Source organism: Cercospora kikuchii, assembly GCF_019650295.1.
Source record: "Cercospora kikuchii DNA, contig_00009, whole genome shotgun sequence".
Lineage (NCBI taxonomy): Eukaryota > Fungi > Ascomycota > Dothideomycetes > Mycosphaerellales > Mycosphaerellaceae > Cercospora > Cercospora kikuchii.
Window position 1 is genome coordinate 1,186,209 of NW_025408590.1, and position 18,023 is coordinate 1,204,231.

Sequence of the window (18,023 nt, forward strand, 5' to 3'; positions counted from 1 at the left end):
CGAAAGCCACGATCCCGGCGTCTTGGCAAAGTCTGGACAGCGATGGTGAGATCATCTCGCCAGCTCTTAAGTCTGTCGGCAAGCATCGGAGTCATCAATATAAAAGTACGAACCACACTCGATGCTGCGCCGACTACAAGTTCCGAACAAGCAAGTCCTCGCCGCGATCACTAAAACAAGAACCATGTCCACTCAGAAGCATATTTTCGCTCCAGGCGGCACCAATGGCTCACTGCAAGCGGACCAATATACCAAAGGGTCATTAGAAGAATCCCAACTGCATCCAAATCCTTTTACGCAATTCGACATGTGGTTCAAGCATGCCAATGAATCAAAGGTCTACCAGCCTGAGACTGTCACTTTGTCAACAGCCTCATTGCCATCAGGAAAGGTCTCGGCCCGCATGGTCTATCTCAAAGAAATGGACGATCGAGGATTTGTTATTTACAGCAACTGGGGTACCTCTCGCAAAGCAGCAGATATTGCTTCGAATCCTCACGCTGCACTGACTTTCTGGTGGCATGAACTGGAGCGCCAAGTGCGAGTGGAAGGCACTGTCGAACGGCTCACCTCGGAGGAGTCACAAGTCTACTACGATACGAGGATACGTGGGAGCCGGCTTGGTGCATGGGCGAGTCAACAGAGCTCTGTGTTGAAGAATCGAGAAGAGCTCGAGCAGCAGGTGAAGGACGTTGAGTCGAAGTTCCAGGATCAGGAGAAGTTTCCTGTACCGGATTTCTGGGGTGGTTTGAGGGTAAAGCCGGAGACGATGGAGTTCTGGCAGGGGCGGCCCTCAAGGTTGCATGACCGGTTTCAGTACGTGAAGAGTGACAATGGGGAGTGGAAGATTCAGAGGTTGAGCCCATGATCACGCAATGCAAATTTCCCTCAGCCAGAATGTTTTCAGCGCAGCGACGCCTATTCTTTTGTAGCGACGAGAACGTATGCTGAACAATCGAGACTTAGAAGTTTAGCAGCGGCGCAAAGATCGGTCAACAGCAATTGGCACGAGGCAATGTTAGTCGAAGCCGATCAGGTAAATCGCTCAGTTGAAAGCAAAAGCCCTCCACTGTCTGAGCCTACTACTTCTTCACTATGCGCATGGCCCGATTCGTTCTCAGGAAGTTACGGCGCTGTGAAGGCAAGGCCAGCTTCAGTTTCACTGCGAATCGTCGAAGCAGACATCTCTCCTGTGCCAGCCGATGTGGCCGATCTCCCTGGCTTGCTTGTGCTCGGGCGCCTTGTTACATCGTGAGGTTGTCCACGTTGGCAGCCAGTCACGAAGCATTGTATTCCAGCGCCGAACTCTCGTGCCAGGCGGACATGAGTCGCCTCCATCGACATGCTCCAGGAGGAACACACTTAAGAATCAGCCTAAAAGGTGGCATGTACAGCTGATCATTGCCCTCAACTCCACGGTGTAAAGAAGCCAACGGCACCCAAGATCCTCTGAAATCCCTCTCCACTAGCTCAACGATTTCGCTGTCATGGAGCCTCCACTACGCGAACGTAGCGGGCTCTCGAGCAAAATGCTTTTCGGCAGTGTTGGTTTTTTGCGTTGTTCAATAATTTGTGGAAGAGAAGTGGTGCAAAGCCAGAAGGAAGATTTCTTACCGCCGGAGACGCCAAGCCGCTAACCGAATCGGTGAGCGCGTCGCGTTCGTTCCTTCTCAAGCGCGTTCTTCCAGCCATCGATTCATCCAAACTACAATCGCCAGTTCGCCGCCCTGCGCACGAAGGCTCACGACAGGAGATAGACCGGAGCACTGGACGTACAGCGAATACGACTTGAAAGCGCATTGATAGCTCTCCGAAGCAGATCAAGAGTGGGCGAGGCGCCAGTCGCGCGCAAACATGGCTCTCCTACAGTACAGGAATCTCGTGAATTACGAGGAGCAGACTGGTACGCGATGATACAGGATGTCAATCAGCTTGCGACTGACATGCAGCAGCGGCCTTCAAAGATTTCTTACAGAATTTCAAATCCTCCTCCACCGAAGCAGAGGATGCGCTGGACGACCTCCACCTCGACGGAGACGCGACGAGCGACGAGTATGACTTCATGGACGACGCAGAAAACGGCACGAACGCGCGACGACGAAGCACACGATCAAAGGCGAAATATATGAATATGCTGCAGGATGTCGCGGACCGAAAGACGAGTCAGGTCTTGATAGATCTCGATGACTTGAGCGAGTATGAGAAGAGCCTTGATGAGGAAGGTGTTTCACAGCTCAGGTTGGTCTCGTCGATAGAAAAGAACGCGAACCACTACATTGAGATTCTCTCTCGCGCAGTGGACTCGGTTCTGCCACGACCTGCGACTGAACCAAATTTCAAAGACGACGTGCTCGACATTATCATGAGCCAGCGTTCGAAGCGAAACGAAGCTGTCGCGCAACAGCAGGAGGCGGGCGGCGACGAGAATGGCATTCCGGAGTCGATATTTCCTCCCGAGCTTACAAGGCGCTACACGCTCAACTTTAAGCCAGTGACCCCTTCCGGATCAAGCAGCCAAAAGAGTTCGAAGGCACTGGCAGTTCGTCAGGTCCGCGGTGAGCATCTCGGGCATCTCATCACAATTCGAGGTATCGCAACCCGCGTCTCGGATGTCAAACCCTCAGTGCAAGTCAATGCCTACTCCTGCGACCGTTGTGGCCATGAAATCTTTCAGCCTGTTACATCGAAGCAATTCACGCCTTTAGTGGAGTGCACTTCAGAGGACTGCCAGCAGAACAAGGCGAGGGGTACATTGTTCTTGTCTACTAGAGCCTCGAAATTCTTGCCATTCCAGGAGGTCAAGATCCAGGAGATGGCCGACCAAGTGCCTGTTGGTCACATCCCAAGACAACTTACAGTTCACTGCCATGGCGAGCTGGTGCGATCGGTCAATCCTGGAGATGTCGTCGACATCGCTGGTATATTCCTGCCCACACCTTATACTGGATTCAAGGCCATCAAGGCTGGCCTCCTCACAGACACTTATTTGGAAGCCCAATACGTACACCAACACAAGAAGGCGTACGACGATATGGTTCTCGCACCAACGACCATCCAACGCATGACAGAGCTCGAGCGTTCGGGTCAGCTCTACGAATACCTCAGCAGATCCATTGCTCCAGAAATCTTCGGCCATGCAGATGTCAAGAAAGCGCTCCTGCTCCAGTTGATTGGAGGTGTAACGAAGGAAATGGGAGACGGCATGCGTATCCGTGGAGACATCAATGTGTGTCTCATGGGTGATCCTGGAGTGGCCAAGTCTCAGCTTCTCAAGTACATCACGAAAGTGGCTCCTCGAGGTGTCTACACTACTGGCCGAGGTAGCAGTGGTGTCGGTCTGACGGCCGCTGTCATGAGAGATCCAGTTACTGATGAGATGGTGCTGGAAGGCGGCGCTCTTGTGCTCGCAGATAATGGCACTTGCTGTATCGATGAATTCGACAAGATGGACGATTCCGACCGGACAGCCATCCACGAAGTCATGGAGCAACAGACGATCTCGATCTCAAAGGCTGGTATCACAACAACACTAAATGCTCGAACATCGATCTTGGCAGCTGCCAACCCGCTCTACGGGCGGTACAACCCTCGCATCTCGCCGGTCGAGAACATCAACCTGCCCGCAGCTCTTCTCTCCAGATTTGATGTCATGTTCCTGCTCTTGGATACGCCTTCACGAGATGCGGACGAGGAGCTGGCACGCCACGTCACACATGTTCATATCCACAATGCGCATCCGGAGCCACAAGGAGGTGGCTTAATTTTCTCGCCCAACGAGGTACGACAGTGGGTCGCTCGCGCGCGGTCATTCCGACCTGTTGTGCCCAAGGCAGTGTCTGACTACCTTGTCGGCGCATACGTCCGCCTACGACAGCAGCAGAAGCGCGATGAAGCAGGAAAGAAGACTTTCACCCACACTTCACCAAGAACGCTCCTTGGTATTCTACGTTTGTCGCAAGCACTTGCGAGGTTGCGATTCGCTGACGAGGTCATTACGGAGGACGTGGATGAGGCGCTGCGACTGGTCGAAGTCAGCAAAGCCAGTCTGTACGACGATAATAGGGATCGCAGAGGTGATCACTCGCCGAGCACAAAGATCTACAACCTCATTTGCGGCATGAGGGACAGTGGTGCTGCCGCCACTGGTGAAGGTCGTGGTGAGCTCGACATGAGGCGAGTACGGGAACGAGTACTTGCCAAGGGCTTCACAGCCCAGCAGCTTGAGTCCGCGATTGATGAGTATGCGACGATTGATGTGAGTCTTGCTTGGTGGCCCCAAAATTGCCACGTACGGGTGCTAACGAAACGCCTTAGGTCTGGCAAACTGCCGCCGAGGGGACACGCTTGGTCTTCATTGAGGCTGGCGATGATGATGAGGATATGGGAGACGAGGATTTCTGATACTGTTGCCACTACCTCCAGTGAACATCAAGGGCGTTTGGCGTTAGCCGTCTGCATGTCAGTGGAGTTTGATATCGGTCCTAGCGAAAGGAAGAGGCCGCCTGGCAATCTGTTTGAATACCAGCTCATTGGATGAAATGCATCTGTCACTCGCATGTCCGTACAGTGGATCTCTCTGTCTTCGGCCACTGCGAACGTAGGGCCGGGGATTTTGGTGAGATCTGCAGACGGGAAGGATTCTGTCTACCACGTGAAGTCTGCTTCCGCGCATATGATTGGTTGCTTAGGCGATGCCCGAATCCTTCATCGTCCATGCCGGATCTCCCAATCTCGACCTCACTACACCGTGGACGGGCCTTCACGCCATCTACACCGTCATCGCGAAAGCGAAACGCTATCTTCAAGCCCTCCTCAGTGATCGATCATCAGATGGCGGAAGACAGTATGACGGTGCCCTTATGATGGGCCGGTCTCCGCTTCTGCAGGGAAGTGAGGCTGTGCTGCTGAGGCCACCCGAGATACGCTTTAATTCACTACGAACGCGACGGACCTCGAGCGAAACCGCAACGTATACCAGAGTATTGACGGTCTGTAAGAGATGTGCACGTGGTCCAAACAGCAGACACTGCATCGCGCAATAGAGTTCATCCAAAGTGCTTGATGTCACACATAGCCACGAAAACAGAGCCCCAAATCACTCGACAACGCGAAGGATGCACAAACGCAAATAGGGTCTGTTGTGTGGCTTTGAATCACGTCAGGTACGACGCAAGATCCCACTTCCACGGTCTCTCTACTTCCTCCCGGACCACAGCAGCCTCCAATAACTCGCACGCATTTCAGCCTCAGAGGGATCGTAGAGAAATCTAATCTCAGCCTTCTTGCGATCCTTCGCCTAGGAACTAGCCTGGTTCCTGATTCGGCTTCGGCGAGAGGTGTCACGTAACGGCCGTGAGCTGCCCCGGCTTTGACGGGAAGGCTTGGTCGCGTCAATCCACATCGCGACATTAACCCTACTTTCGTACTCGCATCTCTGCATCGCGAATACCAACACGCATCTTCTAAGCTTGGAGCCTAGGGCACTATGACACACTTCAGACGACTTTCGACCCTGCATACACTATTTCGACTGCATGTCGTGCCGGGACAGATCCGCTTCTGATCATTCGTCCGTTGCTATTCACCACCCATTTCCTCTTTGGTCCTATGCTATCAGAGTTTAGGTCCGAACTTCATTATCCTTTGAGGCCTCCCCCAGAGGATTGTGGCCTAGCCACATGGTCGTGACCATGGCCTTGGGGCTGGCCGCCAGTGCAGGACCCGAAGGATGACTCCTCCTAAGGTCATGTATATTCTGGTGATCCAATCTTGCGGGCCTGGAGATGCTATATTGTACCTGCATCGCCCTGCACCAAGGCGTCTGCACTTCTTACTGGATATCGACACTTCCATTCTGGTCTGGCCACCAACAGCTAACATCTGCACCGGTTGCTCTTGCTGAGAGTCATCCGTCCTTGGCACTTCATCACTGTCCTTTCTTATACCTTTGAGTGGCGACCACTGGTTGGAAGTCATTGACTCATCCCATTACTGCCTTGTTAGCAAGATCTGCTGCGCCCCTAGACTTCGAAGCAAAGTTCAAGCATTTGTCTGGAGCAAGGCCTGACAGTCATCATCGCCTTGGAGTCATTTATTTCTCCGAAAAACCTGGCCAAGAGGACACTCGACAGTCGACTGACTGCTATGCAACAAGGAGGCCTTCGCGGGCTTAAACGCAGCGCCCATGTCCACGGGAGAGTCGAGCTCGGGCCCCTCCACGGAGGACGACTGGAGCAATGTGACAAATCCCAACGAGCGCCGCAAGATCCAGAATCGCATCGCGCAACGCAAATTCAGTAAGATTCTCTTAGTTGCTTCAGAGTCCAGGTTACACTCCGCTGACCAAAACGTAGGAGAGAAAGTCCGACTGCAACGCGAAGAAGCAGAACGACGATACGAAAACGAACAGCGAGCATCAGCCTCATACTGCGCGCCCGAACCGGAAGACGTCGACAACGCCGAAGAACCAGGCCTGCCTTGGGGGTCATTCTCCATGCGCCACGTCATCAGAACCGGCAAAGAGAAAGAACGGACATCTAGGGAGTCTTCTCTTGACGCGGCGAAAGCGGGAGGGTCAACGAGGTAAGAAATCGCGGCGGTGAGTGGGAAAGCAGGGATTTTGCTTGTTGCGGCACTTGACTGATTACTTTCTTAGACTCGGCCTTAACTTGCTGTATCGATATGCGCGAGGTTCTCCCGCATGGACTGCATGGAGAGCCAAGGCGAGTGTACCGCCACTGCAGCAGCTGCCGCCGCCGCCGCCAATTGAGATGATGCTGGGATCCAACGTACCAGATCGATGATTGAATGTTCTTACGATTAGACGATTTATGTGGGCTGCCGGACAGCTTGCGATGAGATGATGGCTTGTGGGCTACTTCGCTTCTCTTTCCGAATTGACCCGCGAGCGGGACGATGTACTAAATAGCTTACTGATCGCTGATCGAGCAATTGACATCCATTTGCTTGCCATACGACCCCTTCAATTGAGAGCTGCAGTCCTGTTGCTTTGATTGGCGCCCCGTTGCACAAATCCAGTCTCCAGAGAGTCTAGTTCATTATCTTCCATGCAGCATGTAGATGTATCTGGCGGCATATCTTTTCCGCGATACAAGTATTTGGGGTCCGCAAAGAGCTGCATGAAGGGCGCGAGGCCCCGGAGGTTGGCGTACTCAAAGCTGTAGATCGAAATGCAAAGCCTGGTAATTAAGCTTGGGACCGTAGGCTCGACGCAGTCGAGCAAGAAGGACAGTCGATGGTATTTACCGCCCTGAGGATTGAAGTTGATCGGAGCCGAGACATATAGCATCTTCTGCATGCTCATCTTCATAAACGTGTTGCGGAGGGCGTGCTTGAACGGAACGGCGGCGAGGAGCCTCAACTGATCAGGAGCCGTGGCACGCTGGCCTGCCAACTTTCCTTTCGCCACGGTACGGGTCCGACCGAGGCGCAAGTATGCACTCGACCAGGACTGCTTATCATTGCGGTCAAAATAGGAGCCATCAAACATGCCGAAAGAAGCGCCATCGCGGAGATTGTGGTAGTCGATTTTGTCGGCGATCGTGACGTTTCCAATCTCATCTATAAGCTCTGCGGACATGTCGAGGCTGGATGCAAAGTTCTTACTCGTGAGACCGTCCTTGGTCCAGCGCTTTGGCGAGAGTGAGATCTGAAGGAGAGGGCGAGTTGTCAATTTGGCGTTCTGAAGTTCTGAAGTTCAATTTACAACTTCATCGTTCGCAGCTCCTCTTCTTCTTGGTGGACTTCTGTATCTCATCTTTGGGGCTGCCTGCTGGCAGTTCTGGGGGTGTACCAGCGGGCGGACTGTTCGTGGTGGCAACATCTTCGTTGTTCTCCAGCAGGTCTCCTGACAGGTCCGAGGACAAGACGCTGGTGCTGTTGATGCTGATCGCTTCCTTGGAGTTGTTGGAAGCGGTAGCGTTCTCTGCCTCACGTGTGGCGATGCTGTTTTGCAAATCTGCCATCTTGACCTCATGAAAGGCAGACCGAGCTCTTTCGCACGCTCCTGAAGCTCGCAATACTTGGCTGGTGTCGCCATTGTCGAATGCGTGTTTGTGCGTGTTGAAGATGTGCGAAGTTGAGGACAATCTTTTGTGGTGGCGTGACGACTCTGCGGTAGGCCAGCGTCCCGCCACAAAGTGAAGCCGACGAAAACATTAAACACGACAATGCTCAACGGCACCCTCACTGAGCTATTTTCCCTATCGACAGCCATCTCGTACCACGCACAAAGTAGCAAGGAGAGCATACGCACCCGACGTGAGCCCAATCCCCACTCCCCAGACACTTTGCCCAGATGACAGAGAACCCAAGCTGTGGATCTGGCGTACCTTGACTATGCATCAATGACCGTGCCTTTGTAGATGATAAGTTTCCAGACGCATCTCACTGCACACGTAAGGAGACGCTGGTCGCGTCGGGGCTTTCTCAAAATAAAGACAGGGTGATGCGTACGTGGCTGCGTCCAAAAGCCCGCAAGACAGTGACATCGGGCCTTCGAATTCCGACGGGCGGCTTGTAGCAGAAAGACAACGAGCACTGCAAGATTGCTCCTAGACTACATCGCATGTGCGCTCCGCGATGTGTGTCTCCATGTTCCTTAACTTACTGCTAAACACTATAGTGTATGTTGGATGGGTCAGTATGTTCTAAACTCATAAAAGGGAGCGCCTCGATCTTGTGAAGCATCTCAATGAGTCAGCGAAACGAGGCGTGACCTCACCACACCTTACCAAGTGGTCATCATGCTATACCTGCTCAACGCGGAATCTATGCATCCTATCTGCGTGTTTACGATGAGTTCAATGAAGCCTGTGTATCAGGAAAATTGCTTCGCCCTGCTCACCAGCAAGCGATGCATCTCCAGATCTTGGTCAAGGCAGCATGGAATGCATCACTTACATCTGGAACGAGTGGTTGAAGTCCAGACCGTCTTCCGGCAGAGATCAAGCATCTCGTTTCGAGCGGCGAAAGCATCGCCAAGAACGGCAAATCACGCTTAAGTGAAAGACAGCAGAAGCACCAACGCCTTGGCGCGGGAGTTCCCGATACAGCTCAGATGAAGTCTTGCGCAATTGCATCGAAGGCTTCTTCTGAGGCGGCGGGTGGAGACGAATCCGGCGCAATTGACGAGATTCAGGCCATTCGCGCAGGACAGAGGCGCAATGAGAACGCAGAAGTGGCTGGCGGCAAAGCCGGTAGAGTCGCTCACACAGTGTCAGAGGCGTATGCGGCCCTAGGGCGGAACATGCCGTTGCCTGGAACTCTTCATTGTGCTGGAGGTCTGGAAGAACGAGGAAGTGGTTGCATTAGCAAATGTAGCTCAGGCTACGCCTCTTGCGGGGTACATGTTGTTGGCATAGAGTCGATTGGCTGCGGCGTTTGTCGACATCGGCTTGGAAGGTCAGCCTTATACTTTTTTTGGACTTCACCGAACAGACTGGGTCGGAAGACCATTTGCATTGTGCTGAAATTGCTGTTGGCACAGCGAAAGCAATGCCGACAAGTAGCAATAGATTGACATCATGCTCTAGTCGCATCGTGAACTGGATCGCCCCGATCGGGCCGGTTGTGCAGAGATCTCGCCTCTCTGGGCGCAGGAACTGGATCGATTTCCAAGGAAATGGCATTAGTAGAGCAGAAAGGGCGCCGTCACATCAGAGACATCCGGTTCACATCGCTTGGCAGAGCGCACTCGTGCGTCGAGCATGATTTCGTGGGGCAATTGTATCCATCCCAAAATATTGAGCGGGCAACGTCCGACTTCCCCAGAGAACAAATTGCCTGACGGCCTGATCACAGCCATCAGGGTGACTTGAAAAGATCTCAACTGATGCGTTGCGTGACTCGCTGCATCTCCAGTCGCAAAACGGTGCCTGAGGCTTGCACCCTACGGATCATTTCGTTTTGGAGCTGGCCCGGCCCACACACTTGCTAGTTGCAGCTGCACACCAGCAACTTTGCGATGCGCTGTGCCCACAGTATGCAAGGCCTTGCCACAAGACATCTTGCTAGTGTCGATGCATAGGGCTTGTTCTGCGGGCAATGGTTCCGGAGGCGTGCTTGCACATGTGACTATGCTGACGGAAATTCACATTTTTCGGGGAGGGAGGCTGTGACTGAGTCCTGCTGTCCCGATCTAGTACCAATTCGCTGACTTTAGCGAGCGAGACCACAAGGAAAATACCAGCTGACCCGGCACATCCAGAATGCAGTCGGCAAAAAGAGGTTCTCGCCAGTCGGGCTCCAGGTGCTCTGGGAACGGCTGGAGTGTGCAACGAGCATATATATCCAGGGTCATTCCATCTGTTGCAAGTCCAGGAAGATCTATTCTCAATACAGAATTTCGTATCAATTGCCACCACTCCGCAGAAAGCTTCCACAATGCACCAATCCACAGCAGCCGTGCTGTTATCAGTACTGTCATGCGCGACAGCTTTCCCGGCAATCCCAGAGATGGGAACAGTCTTGCAGAAACGTGTCGAGCCTGGACCGCGTGCTCCCCTCGGCAGACTGAACCGTCCAAACACTGGACTGCCACCGACCGGTTTTATTCCTGCCGATCAATACGTCGATGTCACGGATGGCGGGAATCATCGGTTTGTGCCACCTGCTGGATCTGACCGACGTGGTCAATGTCCAGGTCTCAATGCTGCAGCAAATCACGGGTTTCTGAAGTATGGTACCGTTTCCTGGCAAAAAGACTGCCTGCTAATGACTGCCGTAGTCGCAATGGACTTACGACAATCACTCAAGGTAGGGCCAGTCTGCGTCAGGAAGTTAAGGCTGGTCCAGCACTGACAAAATCTCAGCTATCGAGGGTCTAGGAGCGGCATACAACATGGCTCCTGATCTTGCCGGATTCTTGGCCACCCTAGCGGTTGCTATCTCTGGTGACCCTCTTACAGAGACATGGTCAATCGGCAGTGCTTTCACGCCATCGCTGGGCTTGTTTCCAGCCAGAGGTATCCTCGGCACACACAACAAGTATGAAGGAGATGCCTCGATCATGCGTGTAAGCTTGGCAATATTGAGGCGTGCATCGAGAGCCGCAGCCTAACGACGAGGATAGGGAGACGCGTATCTCAATGGCGGCAGCCCGGGCGTGTTCCAGATGCGCGCTTTTGAAAACATGTACAACATGGGCAAGACTTTTGGCTTCGACGAAGCTGCAGCCCAGTCGGACTACAACACCAGATGGTCGATCGCCAACAACCCGTACTATTTCTCGGCTCCATTCTCTGGCCTTGTCGCACCAGCTGCGCACAATCTGGTGATCAATCTCATGTCGAACCACAGCGCAGAGGCTCCCGGTGGTACATTGACTCGAGAGACCTTGATGTCATTCTTCTCCGTTACTGGCACACCAGGCAAGTTCAAGCATAATCGTGGTCTAGATCGTATCCCATTGAACTGGTACCGCCGATCAACCGCGGATGCTCACGGCCTTGCTGGAGTCGGCGTTGACCTCGTGGCGATGAACTCCATTTATCCTGGAATTATCCGGTTTGGAGGCAATACTGGAACGACAAACAGCTTCACTGGTGTCGACTTGCAAAGCTTGAGCAGTGGTGCATACAATGTTCAGACTCTTGCTCAGGGGAATAATGCTGTTTGCTTGCTTCTTCAGGCATCTCTGTCTGGCCTTCCTGACGCCGCCGCTCCTGTGCTTGGGGCTGTAGGCTCCGTACTTGGCTGGGCTGTGGAGAGACTTGGTCCGCTTCAACAGAAATTCGCATGCCCACAGCTCAAGGCATTCAACAATGACCTGTTCAACGCCTTCCCTGGTGCAAGCTATACTGGCACAGGCGCGTAAATGCTGAAGTTGTGGTGGATCTGAGGTACCGGCTATGGAGCAAATGGACATTTGCGTGACAGACGTGTACGGAGGCGAAGGATGTGTACAAAGGTAGACCGTGAGTGTCAGTCTCGCAGATGAGTAGGCAGAACCGGCAGTCGCATATCGTGCTCATGAGTAGTAGTTATGTCCCTCTCTTCTTGATCATGCACGCAGATCCCCGACACAGCTGCGAATGCCTTCTGAGTCGCTCCAGTGAACTATTGCCTTGTCGATCGCCACTTCGCGGCGTTCTGTTGATTGCGGCACCATCGCCATCTGGAAAAATGACGCCGCCACTCTCCGCGAGATCAGGCCACAGTCCATTGCGGCGCGCACATTTCGACTCCGATGCAGTCCAGAGAAGGTAGGGATCAAGAGGCGAGGTAAGCCATAGCCTCTCACTGCGTCCAGAGGCGTAGATTGAGGCGTGGAAGGAATGAAGGATGGATGTTGGTTGTTGGCTGGTGTTGGGGGGGCGCTTAGGGCTTGGCATCGGCCTCAGGCGAGATCGATTCATCGAAGAACATCACACGCCGCATATACCAGGATATGGCTGCTTGGTCGTTGCGCCATTTACACCACGATGCCTGGACACCGACGTGGCACGCGCACGCGCACGACACACCGGTGAGCACTTGACCGCGCCGCCGGCAGTTTTCTCGCTTCAACGGCTGTCCAACCGAGAAGCTTTCGAACGCCCTTGAACCTTGGAATCCACACATGATGGACAGCGCATGAGTGCTCAGTCACGGGAGACAACTCAATTTCACCTCTGCCCTCTAGCGACTGGATGACAGTTTCTCTTTTCTCGCCATGTACATTTGACCCAGCTTTTTCGCAGCCGAAGCTGCTCTGCTCGTCCTAGCTGCCGCTCTAGGCCTCTTTACGCTTTGCACTGAGCCACAGGCAATCACGTTTGATAGCCTCCAACACGGCGCGGGCTGCATCAACGCCGCAATACCGGCTATAGCGTCCTCTTCTAGGAAACTGCTCTTCAGTCTTTCGTTGCTGTAGGGCCGGGTGGGTGAGATCTCCGTCACACTATACACGATGGCGTTTGCCCTTGAGTCCACGATAAGGGATCATGGCGCGGGCGGGCTGCTCCTATGGACCCCCACCCATGATCGAGTTTCGCTGGTAGCATAGTAGCCCAGATGTTGTACGTCCCGTCCACTTAGGGCCGTGGGAAATGTTGCTTGTTCTGGCGTCCGTCATGTCTGCCGACACTTCGGCGACTCGCGGTAGTCCTTCTTTATTGCCAACACGAGGAGATGTGCGCTGCGTTTGTGCTGTGCCGTACGAATTCATACGCTCTCGGAGCTCCTCAACACCATCGCTGCAGGACTTCGCCTGGAGCCTGCATACGGCAAAGCACTCCACGCCGCATACCAACACCACCTGACAGTACAAGAGACCTCATCGGATCCTGCTCAGCATGGCCCACGACTCAGAGTTATCTGTTGCGAATATCGCATCGGTTGCGGAAGGAGTACTCATGTCCCCTCGCGGCCCTCCGAGTTCTGTTGGTGCCTCTGAATTGGGACGACTGGCACTGGGTAGACCTGGATCACGGGACAGCGAAATGGTGACCACGAGATCTGGTGCAAAGAGGGAGGCAGCATCGAAGGGGGAGAAAGCGCGAAGTTCAGCCGGGCCGTCGAAGAAGAAGGGGCAAGAAAAAGCCTCGTCGTCCAAAACTACGAGAAAGTCTGGTCGAACATCAAAGTCAGCGGCTGCTCAGGACGAACCGGATGACAGCGATGATGACGACGATCCGGACGACAGCGATGAAAGCGAAGACGAGGGTGGAGGTGGTGTGGAGCAAGCGGTCCTCAAGCTCGCTCTGGTGAATGAACCATCTCATCATTGTTGGGCCGAATTCCGATCCCCGGACACGAAAAGGTCACTAGAGAGGTGAGCACGAAGCATGCAACGACATTGACCGAAACAGCACTGACTCAACACAGCACCATATACCGCAATCTCTATATACAACATGCAAGGAAGTACAGAACAGCCGCGGACCTGGCGCCTCTCATGGCTGTAGCACCAGTAGAAGGGCGCGCTTGGTCTGACATGATGGCGAGCAAAATGTGGCGGCGCTGGCACTCGATTCTCGAAGAGTACCTGAGGTACATCAACCCTGAAAGCGCAGGGGGCAACGATGTGGACACGACGATTGAGAATATTCGCCGACTCTTTCACGCTGTGGAGGACACTTTGCGTCAATTCCCCGGTATGCCTGACAACGCGAAGCAGCAACTCGGCGGCATCTTTCTACAGGTATTCCAGACGATCCCGCGGTACAAGGACGGTACTCGACCGCAAGGAGCGCCATCCTACGCCGGTGGGTCGACGCAGTTCGAGTATAACCTCCTATTTCGCTTCGCGGCCCTCAAGACCAGCTGGCTGCAGTGTTTGGAAGTCCTGCGCCGGCTACACGGGGCTGGATATGCGAATTTGTTTCAAAGCCGACAGGAGGACTGGGCGGGTGTCCATCGTGGGATGTACAATCTGCTTGGGAACGCAGGCTGGCCGCGCGACAGTGGAGAGTTTATCACCGTGTTGCATCGGATTTTGACAGCTTTGGGAGGTGAGTGTACTTCGCAGTTGTGAGCCGACCGCGTGAGTTGAAGAACATGCTGACCGTTTCGCAGTTGTCATTGCGCCGATCCCAACCAGTTGAAGCCGACAGTGGGTTAATACAGCGCATATGCATCGTGCTGCCGCTGACTTGCTAGGTGCCATTTTCTCGGTATCTGGATCGGCGCACGTGGTTCTCGGTTGGTTGCATAGAGGGCAGGTGTCTCGCAGCACAAGGTAATTCATCGTTGGAGTAGGTGCGATTCTGCTGCGCCGGCTCGCGCCGCATGGTAGTTACAAAGGTTTCGATTCTTACCTTCTCTCGCCCGAACAACAGCTTCGTATGACAATAGATATCTCGGTAACCCTCTTCGCTTGCTTTTGCGATTCGTGGATGAAGATCGTGATGTCCGCCATGTCTCACCGTGACCTTGGATCGGCTACGTTTACGCGGCAGTTCCCTTCACTCGGACCTCGCAATCGAACCTCGGACCTGCCGAATGCAGGTCATTGCGATGGCTCTTCCTGCAATCTGATGGCCAGAGTGGAGCGAAGGCGTCGCGGGCGTGAAGTCGACCGTGGAAAGATGTCAGCGTCAGGACGAACATGTTTCGGAGCGAACCCTGCTCTTGGACCAGCTCAGCAACAATCGAGAAACTCAAGATGTCAACCGCGGCAGAGCGCAAAGAGATGGAAGAGAAATGGAAAGACCAGAGCGAGGCATTTCACAAGAAGGTGCCCGCTCCATTGAAATTTACGCCCAGTCTGCTTCATCAGAAACAATTTAATTGGCACGCACTTCCTTCTCGGTACAGCAGGCAAAACACTGTCTCCACTGCCAGCCAATGGGCCGCCGCGCTTCACGAATCGCCAGGCAAAGAGGGACAGTGGAGATCCCAGCCACTGATGTGCCCGACAATGCAGCCCTACGGCGCAGCAAGAAGGCTAATTTCTCGAACCACCGCGGCAGCTGCAGCTCCGGCTCACCCATCTGTTGGACGCATGCCCTACTCTTAGTTGTCTCGTCGGTGTGTAGCACACCGTGAAAATGACAAGAGGTGCATCGCAATGGTGGTGCATTTTCTTGGCATTTCTGTGGACTCTACGGCACGGGGACGGCACCTCCTTCCCGCGGCCCATCACCGTCACGGAAGATCCTGCTTCGCGCGTCGACGTTATTCTCGTCAACAGGCTTGCGAAAACGTCCTTGCATCCAACAACGATACATTTTCAACTTACGCTGTCGATTCACGAGCATGCGTCGATCAACAGCGAGGTTGACAATTTCAAACCGGGCTGCATCCTCTGTCGAGCCCCCGATGACACCACTACCCTGAGCTTGATCATCGTGGCCGTCACGCGCGCTCGGTGCCTGCGTTTGCCGGCGACCCTCCCAGATGTCTCTCAACTCCAGCTCCTCGAAAAAGTAGACGCGTGTTCCATCGCCTCTGCAGTAGAAGTTCTCGTCCAGGTAGCGTCCCTTTTTGAAGCGTACCTGCGCGAGATCGCCGCGGCCGTAGTCGCGAAACAAGATCTCTCCGCCGGGTTTGAGCAGTCGATAGGCATTTTCGACGGCCTGCGCCCATTGATCGGGGGCCAGAGCGCTGAAGATGAAAATCATCACGATCACGTCCACGGACTCTGCTCCGAGTCCTGGTGGTAATTCTGTCCCCGCAGCGTCCCACACATCAGCCCGGAGAACAGTTGTGTCCTGGTCCTTGTATGCTGGCTGAGACCTAATCACCTCAATCGCTTTTTTGCTATAGTCGCACGCGTGCAGTCTCAGTTCAGCATTGCGATTATTTGCCAGCACCGGAAAAGCTGTGTTCCCAGCGCCTGCGCCAACTTCCAGTACAGTCACAGACCCGTAGCCTTCCTGCGTGACTTCGCCAAGAATAGGAAATTCTTGCACCAGCCACTTTCGGTCCTTGAAGAAATTGGCCTGATTATTGCTGTAGAACTTATCCCACCACTTCTCCGGCTTCTCGTTGAAGCGCTTCTTGTCGAATTCAGACACCTGGTTTTCTCTTTGGAATATCGTTTGCTGCTCAATGAAGTCGTTGTATTCCGGATCGACAGCGACGTGGTCCCATGCATTGTGTGCGAAAATGTCGTCGCCTTCTTCCAGGTATCGAGAGCCGAACTGGAATGGATCACTTCGCTTCTCCGGATTGTTCTTCGAGTCCGTCGCTGGCTTGCGAATCGGTTCATACGTAGCGGGAACTCCATATGCATCTTCCCCTGCTGTTGCTTGATCTGTAGGTGCCGTTTCGTTCACAGTCACATATTTTCGGATGTGCTCCATGCCTTTCGTGAGTTGCGCTTTTGGCTGCTTCTGCCGCAACGGCATCTCGACACTTTGATCATCAGAGGCTGCCATTTCAAAGAACCATTCGTTGACGTGTTCTTGGCAGCAGAAAATGGTCTTCATCAAGTGAGCTTCACTCAGCCCGCGCTAAACCTCGCTTATTCTAGCATTGCAGCCGCGCTAAGCGCCGGTACCGGGATCCCTAGCGCTGCGCGAAGCGAAGAAATGTGGGAAGCTACGAAAGCTTCCTCGCGAATCATGATGTCGATGATGCATCCAAACGTCTGCTATAGACAATTTGGCGGTAGGTCACGGAGTGCCTGCTGACATCAGGAGGCCTTCGTGACGCCCAATAGAGTCTGCTACATAGCTCAACACACAACAACACATTTGCTATCGCGACCATGAAGTCGATACGGCCTCTCACCTCTGCCCTGCTCAATGCCAGCTCACGAACACCTGCTTACAGCTGCCGAGCTGCCTGCTTAGCCAATGCGACACCACGAACTCCCACCCACGCGACACAGCAAAAACGAGCCTTCTTCGGCGCTTCAGGCGGAAACACCAACCCATTCGGCTCGAATCAGACCCTCACAGCTCAACGCACGCTGCCATACCCTTCCGCCGTAATCTACGAAATCATCTCAGACGTCGCATCCTACAGCCAATTCCTCCCATTCTGCCAAGGCAGCATCGTAACAAAATACTCTGCCCCAGCTCAAGATGGCAAAAAATACCCCGAAGAAGCCAAACTGGTCATCGGCTTCAACGACCAAATCAAAGAAGAATTTACCTCAAGAGTCTACTGCGTCCCCGGCAAAATCGTCGAAGCAGTATCAGGAAACATGAAAAGCACGCTCTCAGGAGATGAGATCGCACATCACAGTCCTCGACCTGAAAATGCCGATCAGGATCCGAGTCGGACGGATACGGTTATGGCGCATTTGTTGACGAGGTGGTCGTTGAAGCCTTATCCGTATAAGCCTCCGCCTACGAGTGCGGTGGATAAGGAGAATGCGCATAGGAATACGGAAGAGACGAATCCGGTGCCGAGTCAGCATAAGACGGAGGTGAATTTGGCGATTGAGTTTCAGTTTTCGAATCCGTTGTATGCGGCTGTTGCTGGAGGGGCGGCGCCCAAGGTTGCGGATAAGATGATTGAGGCGTTTGAGCAGAGGGTTAAGGATGTTATGGTGGGGAAGGGACATGCGAGGGATGAGAAGCCGAAGAGGTTGTGAGTGGGAGCATTGAGTGAGGAGGCATAGAGGCATA

At 53.7% G+C, this 18,023-nt stretch overlaps 9 protein-coding genes across 9 annotated transcripts; 6 read left to right on the forward strand and 3 right to left on the reverse strand.

Moving 5' to 3' along the window:
* Nucleotides 1-121: 121 nt before the first annotated feature.
* CKM354_001257500 (pyridoxamine-phosphate oxidase PDX3) lies at nt 122-868 on the forward strand (the record flags this gene model as incomplete). The annotated part of the gene is made up of 1 exon (XM_044808097.1): nt 122-868. The coding sequence occupies one exon, from the start codon at nt 122-124 to the stop codon at nt 866-868; it is 747 nt and encodes a 248-aa protein (XP_044664032.1).
* Nucleotides 869-1,854: 986 nt separating this feature from the next.
* Nucleotides 1,855-4,401, forward strand: CKM354_001257600 (DNA replication licensing factor MCM7; the record flags this gene model as incomplete). Its single annotated transcript, XM_044808098.1, has 3 exons — nt 1,855-1,903; nt 1,953-4,255; nt 4,315-4,401. 3 exons carry the CDS (start codon nt 1,855-1,857, stop codon nt 4,399-4,401), a joined length of 2,439 nt encoding a protein of 812 aa, XP_044664033.1.
* Nucleotides 4,402-6,184: 1,783 nt separating this feature from the next.
* On the forward strand, nt 6,185-6,803 carry CKM354_001257700 (uncharacterized protein; the record flags this gene model as incomplete). Its single annotated transcript, XM_044808099.1, has 3 exons — nt 6,185-6,296; nt 6,354-6,582; nt 6,656-6,803. 3 exons carry the CDS (start codon nt 6,185-6,187, stop codon nt 6,801-6,803), a joined length of 489 nt encoding a protein of 162 aa, XP_044664034.1.
* A 179-nt stretch (nt 6,804-6,982) lies between these two features.
* CKM354_001257800 (uncharacterized protein) lies at nt 6,983-7,600 on the reverse strand (the record flags this gene model as incomplete). The annotated part of the gene is made up of 1 exon (XM_044808100.1): nt 6,983-7,600. The coding sequence occupies one exon, from the start codon at nt 7,598-7,600 to the stop codon at nt 6,983-6,985; it is 618 nt and encodes a 205-aa protein (XP_044664035.1).
* A 130-nt stretch (nt 7,601-7,730) lies between these two features.
* On the reverse strand, nt 7,731-7,985 carry CKM354_001257900 (uncharacterized protein; the record flags this gene model as incomplete). Its single annotated transcript, XM_044808101.1, has 1 exon — nt 7,731-7,985. One exon carries the CDS (start codon nt 7,983-7,985, stop codon nt 7,731-7,733), a length of 255 nt encoding a protein of 84 aa, XP_044664036.1.
* A 2,419-nt stretch (nt 7,986-10,404) lies between these two features.
* On the forward strand, nt 10,405-11,836 carry CKM354_001258000 (uncharacterized protein; the record flags this gene model as incomplete). Its single annotated transcript, XM_044808102.1, has 4 exons — nt 10,405-10,697; nt 10,748-10,776; nt 10,833-11,035; nt 11,093-11,836. 4 exons carry the CDS (start codon nt 10,405-10,407, stop codon nt 11,834-11,836), a joined length of 1,269 nt encoding a protein of 422 aa, XP_044664037.1.
* Nucleotides 11,837-13,295: 1,459 nt separating this feature from the next.
* Nucleotides 13,296-14,546, forward strand: CKM354_001258100 (uncharacterized protein; the record flags this gene model as incomplete). The annotated part of the gene is made up of 3 exons (XM_044808103.1): nt 13,296-13,774; nt 13,828-14,453; nt 14,518-14,546. 3 exons carry the CDS (start codon nt 13,296-13,298, stop codon nt 14,544-14,546), a joined length of 1,134 nt encoding a protein of 377 aa, XP_044664038.1.
* Nucleotides 14,547-15,545: 999 nt separating this feature from the next.
* Nucleotides 15,546-16,823, reverse strand: CKM354_001258200 (tRNA(Thr) (cytosine(32)-N(3))-methyltransferase; the record flags this gene model as incomplete). The annotated part of the gene is made up of 1 exon (XM_044808104.1): nt 15,546-16,823. One exon carries the CDS (start codon nt 16,821-16,823, stop codon nt 15,546-15,548), a length of 1,278 nt encoding a protein of 425 aa, XP_044664039.1.
* Nucleotides 16,824-17,155: 332 nt separating this feature from the next.
* Nucleotides 17,156-17,989, forward strand: CKM354_001258300 (uncharacterized protein; the record flags this gene model as incomplete). Its single annotated transcript, XM_044808105.1, has 1 exon — nt 17,156-17,989. One exon carries the CDS (start codon nt 17,156-17,158, stop codon nt 17,987-17,989), a length of 834 nt encoding a protein of 277 aa, XP_044664040.1.
* Nucleotides 17,990-18,023: the final 34 nt, after the last annotated feature.